At 42.0% G+C, this 8,526-nt stretch overlaps 1 protein-coding gene across 1 annotated transcript; it reads left to right on the forward strand.

Annotated features, from left to right (window-relative positions):
* Positions 1-437: 437 nt before the first annotated feature.
* On the forward strand, positions 438-8,420 carry LOC309497041 (ras-related protein Rab-19). The gene is made up of 3 exons (XM_082167302.1): positions 438-757; positions 4,978-5,161; positions 7,823-8,420. The coding sequence occupies exons 1-3, from the start codon at positions 575-577 to the stop codon at positions 8,098-8,100; spliced, it is 645 nt and encodes a 214-aa protein (XP_082023428.1). The 5' UTR covers positions 438-574; the 3' UTR covers positions 8,101-8,420.
* Positions 8,421-8,526: the final 106 nt, after the last annotated feature.

The raw sequence follows: 8,526 nt of genomic DNA on the forward strand, positions 1-8,526 counted from the left end.
ACCTTTATATGTAGTAAAATATAATTAAAACCTTTTGGATTCAGTAAAAGAGATCAAGTTGTACTACCTTACATACTTTGGATGTTATATATTTGTTTTTTTATTATCATTAAGGCCTTTGGAAAAAAAAATGACCCGTCACGTCATTGACCCAAGACAGTGTTTTAAATGGCCACTATATTTTTTAACTCAGTTAAAATGCAAAAAAAAAAAAAAAAAGTTTCCTTTCATCATTTATAACATGATGCATAAATCTTATAATGTTTAGTTTGAGGTTAATGATGAACGTTTTCTGAACTATTTGTTGAAAACAAAACATTTGTTGCCAAGACTGTGCAGGATATTCATGTGAAAATAGTAAAACATGCGTAGTGGCTGTTCAGTTCAGGCACTACATTACCCAGTCCGCTGCACTACATTACCCAGAATGCACCTGAGCAGGTGGCGGTCACACCTGTTGAACCGGGTTGAGGAGGAAGGTGAGAGCTGGAGCGCAGTGAGACTGACGGCAGACCTCTCTCTCTCTCTCTCTGTGTGTGTGTGTATATGTGTGTGAGGTATGGGATCCTGACCCATGGATCCTCAGGACGACTCCTTTGACTTCCTCTTCAAGATCATCCTCATCGGGGACTCAAACGTGGGCAAGACCTGCCTGGTGCAGAGCTTCAAGACGAGCCAGTTCTGCGAGCGCCAGCAGAACACCATCGGCGTGGACTTCACCGTGCGCACGCTCAGCATCGAGGGCCGCAGAGTGAAGGTCAGGGGTCACACCACAGCTCCATGTTCGTGATGTTAGTCAGACTGAGTGTGTGTATACGCAGGTCAGTGTGATTCTCCTGCTGCACGTGTGGCTCTTACACTGAACCGGTTCAGCCAGCAGAACCAGTTTATCCTCTCAGTGTGTTAGTGTCGCACTACAGGAAGAAACACACACGGCTGCTTCCTGCAGCATACGCAAACATGCTAGGCTTTGTGTTAGTCTCTTATATTGATGTGTGAATCTTGAAGTATAAAGGGTAACACTTTATTTTGATGGTGCCTTTTGAACATTCTGTTGACCATAAGTAACTCTGCAACTACATGACAACTAACTCTCACTAGAGTATTAGTGGACTGCTAACTAATATCTGCTAACTCTTCATTGTGATGCTCCTCCGACAGACATTCTACTGACTATAAGTATCTTTGAAACTACTGTTCAGTAAGCAACATGCTGTGTACACGGAGCATAAGTATGTAGTGTACACTGCAGTATGTATACTGTTCAGTAAGCAACATGTAGTGTACACTGCAGTATGTATACTGTTCAGTAAGCAAACATGCTGTGTACAAGAGCATAAGTATGTAGTGTACACTACAGTATGTACACTGTTCAGTAAGCAACATGCTGTGTACAAGAGCATAAGTATGTAGTGTACACTGCAGTATGTACACTGTTCAGTAAGCAAACATGCTGTGTACAAGAGCATAAGTATGTAGTGTACACTACAGTATGTACACTGTTCAGTAAGCAACATGCTGTGTACAAGAGCATAAGTATGTAGTGTACACTGCAGTATGTACACTGTTCAGTAAGCAAACATGCTGTGTACAAGAGCATAAGTATGTAGTGTACACTGCAGTATGTACACTGTTCAGTAAGCAACATACTGTGTACTCGGAGCATAAGTATGTAGTGTACACTGCAGTATGTTGTATACACTGTACAGTATGGAATGTACACTGTTCAGTTGGCAGCCTGTATTGTACAGAGTTTTGCAGACACTATGAAATGTACAGTAGGAAGTGAAGTGTTCTGTAATGCAGTTTATAGTGTACACTGAGCACCAGGCAGTATGTGTAGAAGATATGTAATATATTGTAGTGTACACTGTAGTATGTAGACAGTATTTCCCAATATTTCACTGCAATTTCCCCTTGGGGATTAATTAAGTTTTTATATTCTATTCTATATGTATAGTAGACAGTACTGTATGTAGTGTACACTGTGTAGAGGTAATACAGGGTTCATTAGGCAGTATTGAGTATTCAGAAGGTAGTGTACAGTGTTCAGTAAGTAGTGCAGTAGTGTAGTGTCCAGTAGGCAGTGTTTTGTAATGTAATTCTGAACACTGTATACTGCTTATTGCTGTAATGAACTAAATTACAAAACACTGTGTACTGCCTACTGAACACTACACTTAATACTGCACAGTGTACACTGCATACTGCCTGCTGAACACTATATACTGCTTATTGCTGTAATGGAGGCTGAATGTAGTGTACAGTGCTGAAATGTATTTGATAGTATAAACTGAGCACAAGGCAGAATGTGTATAAGATATATAATGCAATTTGTAGTAGTGTACACTCTAGTATGTAGGCAGTATGTAGTGTACACTGTGCAGATGTCATGTTCACTGTTCAATGGTGTACCGTATTCATTTACATTAAAAGAAGGCAGAATATAATGTAGTGTTCAGTAGGTAGTATACATAGTATACAGTGTTCAGTAAGCAGTGTTCTGCAATTTAGTTCAGCATTAGGCCATATACAATGTTCAGGAGGCAGAATGTAGTGTTCAGTGTTCTGTAACAGTATATAGTGTATGTGTAGTAAGCAGTATGTAGTGTTCAGTAGGCAGTATGTAGAGTTACGTATGTCATGTACATTGTTCAGTATGCAGTGTTCAGTATATAATGAGTAGTGCTCAGTATGCAGTATGCAGTGTTCAGTATATGAGTAGTGTTCAGTATGTAGTGTTTAGTGTTCAGTATATAATGAGTAGTGTTCAGTATGCAGTGTTCAGTATATAATGAGTTATGTTCAGTATGCAGTGTTCAGTATATAATGAGTAGTGTTCAGTATGTAGTGTTTAGTGTTCAGTATGCAGTGTTCAGTATATAATGAGTAGTGTTCAGTATGTAGTGTTTAGTGCTCAGTATGCAGTGTTCAGTATATAATGAGTAGTGTTCAGTATGCAGTGTTCAGTATGCAGTGTTCAATATATAATGAGTAGTGTTCAGTATGTAGTGTTTAGTGCTCAGTATGCAGTGTTCAGTATATCATGAGTAGTGTTCAGTATGCAGTGTTCAATATATAATGAGTAGTGTTCAGTATGTAGTGTTTAGTGTTCAGTATGCAGTGTTCAGTATATCATGTTTAGTGTTCAGTATATCATGTTTAGTGTTCAGTATGCAGTGTTCAGTATGTCATGTGTAGTGTTCAGTATGCAGTGTTCAGTATATCATGTTTAGTGTTCAGTATATCATGTTTAGTGTTCAGTATGCAGTGTTCAGTATGTCATGTGTAGTGTTCAGTATGCAGTGTTCAGTATATCATGTTTAGTGTTCAGTATGCAGTGTTCAGTATGTCATGTGTAGTGTTCAGTATGCAGTGTTCAGTATATCATGTTTAGTGTTCAGTATGCAGTGTTCAGTATATCATGTTTAGTGTTCAGTATATCATGTCTAGTGTTCAGTATGCAGTGTTCAGTATATGAGTAGTGTTCAGTATGTAGTGTTTAGTGTTCAGTATGCAGTGTTCAGTATGTCATGTGTAGTGTTCAGTATGCAGTGTTCAGTATATCATGTTTAGTGTTCAGTATGCAGTGTTCAGTATATCATGTTTAGTGTTCAGTATATCATGTCTAGTGTTCAGTATGCAGTGTTCAGTATATAATGAGTTATGTTCAGTATGCAGTGTTCAGTATATGAGTAGTGTTCAGTATGTAGTGTTTAGTGTTCAGTATGCAGTGTTCAGTATATAATGAGTAGTGTTCAGTATGCAGTGTTCAATATATAATGAGTAGTGTTCAGTATGTAGTGTTTAGTGCTCAGTATGCAGTGTTCAGTATATCATGTTTAGTGTTCAGTATATAATGTGTAGTGTTCAGTATGTAGTGTTTAGTGCTCAGTATACAGTGTTCAGTATATCATGTTTAGTGTTCAGTATGTAATGAGTAGTGTTCAGTATGTAGTGTTTAGTGTTCAGTATGCAGTGTTCAATATATAATGAGTAGTGTTCAGTATGTAGTGTTTAGTGTTCAGTATGCAGTGTTCAATATATAATGAGTAGTGTTCAGTATGTAGTGTTTAGTGCTCAGTATGCAGTGTTCAGTATATCATGTTTAGTGTTCAGTATATGTGTAGTGTTCAGTATGCAGTGTTCAGTATATAATGAGTAGTGTTCAGTATGTAGTGTTTAGTGCTCAGTATACAGTGTTCAGTATATGTGTAGTGTTCAGTATGTAATGTACAGTGTTCAGTATGCAGTGTTCAGTATATCATGTTTAGTGTTCAGTATGCAGTGTTCAGTATATCATGTTTAGTGTTCAGTATGTAATGAGTAGTGTTCAGTATGTAGTGTTTAGTGTTCAGTATGCAGTGTTCAATATATAATGAGTAGTGTTCAGTATGTAGTGTTTAGTGTTCAGTATGCAGTGTTCAATATATAATGAGTAGTGTTCAGTATGCAGTGTTCAGTAGCCTATATCATGTTTAGTGTTCAGTATGCAGTGTTCAGTATATGATGTGTAGTGTTCAGTATGCAGTGTTCAGTAGCATATATGTTTAGTGTTCAGTATGCAGTGTTCAGTATATCATGTTTAGTGTTCAGTATGCAGTGTTCAGTATGATGTGTAGTGTTCAGTATGCAGTGTTCAGTATATCATGTGTAGTGTTCAGTATGCAGTGTTCAGTATATCATGTGTAGTGTTCAGTATGCAGTGTTCAGTATATCATGTGTAGTGTTCAGTATGCAGTGTTCAGTATATCATGTTTAGTGTTCAGTATATCAAGTTTAGTGTTCAGTATATCATGTTTAGTGTTCAGTGTGCAGTCAGCCAGTGTTGTTCTCTCACGTGAGTGAGGCCACAGAGACAGTGGTGAGCAGGTGTGTTTGGTTTCTATGACTCTCTGTCAGAGGAGCAGCAGTGATCAGTGAACGTCCCTCGTGTACTGACTCTCTCTCTCTCTCTCTCTCTGTGTGTGTTTGCAGATGCAGGTGTGGGACACGGCAGGGCAGGAGCGCTTCCGCACCATCACGCAGAGCTACTACCGCAGTGCACACGGGGCCATGATCGCCTACGACATCAGCCGCCGGGCCACCTTCGACTCGCTGCCGCGCTGGATCCACGAGCTAAAGCAGTTCGGAGCAGCTAACGTGCTCACCGCGCTCATCGGTACGACACGCTAGTCCTCCACGTGCTGAACACTGAGTTATTGAACGGGGCCGCTAACGTGCTCACCGCGCTCATCGGTACGACTGAATGCTAGTCCTCCACATGCTGAACGCTGAGTCACTGAACGGAGTGGCTAACGTGCTCACCACACTCAACGGTACAACTGAACGCTAGTCCTCCACACGCTGAACGCTGAGTCACTGAACGGGGCCACTAACGTACTCACCGCACTCATCGATACAACACGCTAGTCCTCCACATGCTGAACGCCGAGTCGCTGAACGGGGCCGCTAACGTACTCACCGCACTCATCGATACGACTGAACGCTAGTCCTCCACGCGCTGAACGCTGAGTCACTGAACGGGGCCACTAACGTACTCACCGCACTCATCGATACAACACGCTAGTCCTCCACATGCTGAACGCCAGGTCGCTGAACGGGGCCGCTAACATACTCACCGCACTCATCGATACGACTGAACGCTAGTCCTCCACGCGCTGAACGCTGAGTCACTGAACAGCTCATGTTTAAACCATAAGCTGTGTCCGAAACCACTCTCTATCCACTATATAGTGCACTATATCAGGTCGACCATTTTGTATTGGTGTCTGAATTCTGAGTGTACGACATCATTCCCTACATTCGTTCACTACTTTATACCCACAATCCTCTCTGAATTGGAGTGTACATTCGATGTACTCTTGCTGAAGCATTATTTCCCAAAATCCAATCCGGAGAAGACTGGAATGTACATTTCCTGAAGAAAATGTGAGAGGTGTTTGCCTGTGCAACAACACCCCCCCCCCCCCTACATTGCTAGCATGTTTTTAGCTAGTCTCAGCCTCAGACGTCACGCCCACGGAACGTTGGCTAAACGTCTGATGCATATGGTACACTTAACTGGAAACACTTCAGGAATGTCGAAGTCGTCATCTGATTGGTTGAATTTTATCGGATTTCCGGGGGGCGCGAGTGTCGCGTTTATTTTCGGTCCGCCGGGAAACAAATGTCATGACGCCAAAACCCCTCGTGGAAGAAGAAAGCCGTTGTTTTTACAACTGAGACAATGAGCGCTTACCACGATCAACTAAACGCTGTATTTTCAAAAGTATGTGAAGTTCGCGGCTCCATTGATGCAGTAAACTTGCACAAGGTTCTTGAATGAATAATTTATTAGATGCACGCCGGTCTGTTATTGTAGGGACATCAACATTATATTGTCACGCCCCTAAATATGACGCGGTACAAAACAAACTGTGATTGGTTGTGTTACATGTCAGTCAAACGTCCTCTTGGGCGGTCCTTGGCCAAGAAATGCTGCGATAGAGTCCAGACCTTCTGCCGTCAGTCTGAAGGTCTGGCTATGCGAGACTAGTTTTTAGCTAAATTCTAACACGATAAGCATGTTGCTAGCATGTTCGTAACAAGTTACCATAGTTTACCGTGATTTACCATGTCCTAGCATGGTTTACCACTATTTATGTTAAGCATGATAAACCTACAAAGCTGGCACGGAGGCATGTATAATTACATAATAAAGTCATTATGATTGTTATTAATTATTTTATAAAGTTAGTAATATGTAAGATAAAGTAGTTTTATAAGTACTTGTGACTAAGCAGTTTCTGCTCCAGCTCCAGCTCTCCGACGCACAGTGTAAACGTCAGCGTCTGAATTCACTCGCTTTTTTGAATTTTTGAAGCCCTAAGTGGGCGGAGCCGGCCGTCGCCATCTTGGCAGCGCGTCACTCCCGGATAAACGAAAATGGGCAGCGAGGCGGATTGGCTGAGGTGACGTAACGCTAACAGACAGCAGACAAACGGCTAGTAGTGACATCAGCAGCAATCCACCTGTCACTCAAGTGGCCACGCCCTTAATTATGCAGAACGTTAAGGCTTAAAGGTGCAGTGTGTACATTTTAGCGGCATCTAGTGGTGATGTTGGGAACTGCAACCAACAGAAGTTACGGTGGCCGACAGGAAGTGATGTCGTCGTCTGAGACAGCAGAGAGTAGCCAGTTAAGCAATGAGGTTTCTTTACAAAGATAAAGAAATGATGTTTAATTAATTATAAAGTAAAACGATATGTTATTGTGAATATTATTGTTACCTGTTCATCATTGTTCAGTGTTTTATTCGCTGACTTTAGCTATAGCTTCTCTGCACTAAGAACAACATAGTGACGAAACACGTTTGTCCGTTCAGGGCCACCGTAGAAACATGTCGATGTAAGCGGACCCGCGGTGTGTGTAGATAGAAATGCCTCATTCTAAGCTAATAAACACATAACGGTTCATTATGTAAGCTCTTTATACACCACTGAAAACATGGTTATGTTTATGATATTGCATTTCTGTCAACAAATCATCATAAATATTAAACAATGCACCTTTAATATAATTTAAACGGATGAGTTATAAAAAAAAACACCCTCACAGTTGTCATAAAGGGCAAAATCAGCTTATAGACCAAACACACTTCTTGCACCAGGCTGTACACGTTTCTTCCTGCTGTAAAGTTGGCCATTTTAACATGGGGGATTATGGGATTGACTCTCTTCTGCAGCCGGTCTCTAGTGGCCAGTGGATGAACTGCAGTTTAAGTCACTTCAGTGTTGCATTCAAAAGAGAGCCGCTTGGTCTAAACGTGTGTTTCCTCAGGTAACAAGCGAGACCTGGAGGCGGAGCGCGAGGTGCAGTTCGAGGAGGCATGTAAGCTAGCGGAGGCGAAGGGCTTGCTAGCGGCGGTGGAGACGTCGGCTAGAGACGCCTGGAGCGTGGAGGAGGCCTTCGTCATGATGGCTCGCCGGCTGCTGATGCAGAACGACACCAGCGTCGCAGACGACCACACACACGCCGTAATGCTGCGGAGCAACTCACACACCGTCAGCCTGACCTCAGCATCATCAGCCGACGAGAAGAAGCCCTGCGCGTGCTGATACACACACGCACACACACACACACAGCCTGTCCTCATCATCAGCCGCAGAGCAGAAGCCCTGCGAGTGCTGATACACACACGACCGCTTCACTGCCGCTCTGAACACGAGGCTAGGAGATCACGTGACCTCTGAACTGCTCATCTGTGTGTTCTGTTACAGTGATTTCACCACACACACATTATAAAAGCACATTGAGCCAAATCTAACACCTGTGAGCATGTTACGCATCATCAGCTGTGGTGGATATACTGTTACTGTGTTTTCTGATGTTGAATTATGCATTGTTCTTGTGAATGAAGATTTTCTGACCCCACTGACAGACGTCTGCTCTTGTTTTAAGCGCACACTCTCAGAAAACGAGACCCAATATCTTGATTTGATAAAGTTGAGGTATCTGTGGTGTTTATGAAGGTGTTCATCGAG

The sequence above is a fragment of the Leuciscus leuciscus genome, assembly GCF_965113295.1.
Source record: "Leuciscus leuciscus genome assembly, chromosome: 4".
Classification (NCBI taxonomy): Eukaryota; Metazoa; Chordata; class Actinopteri; order Cypriniformes; family Leuciscidae; genus Leuciscus; species Leuciscus leuciscus.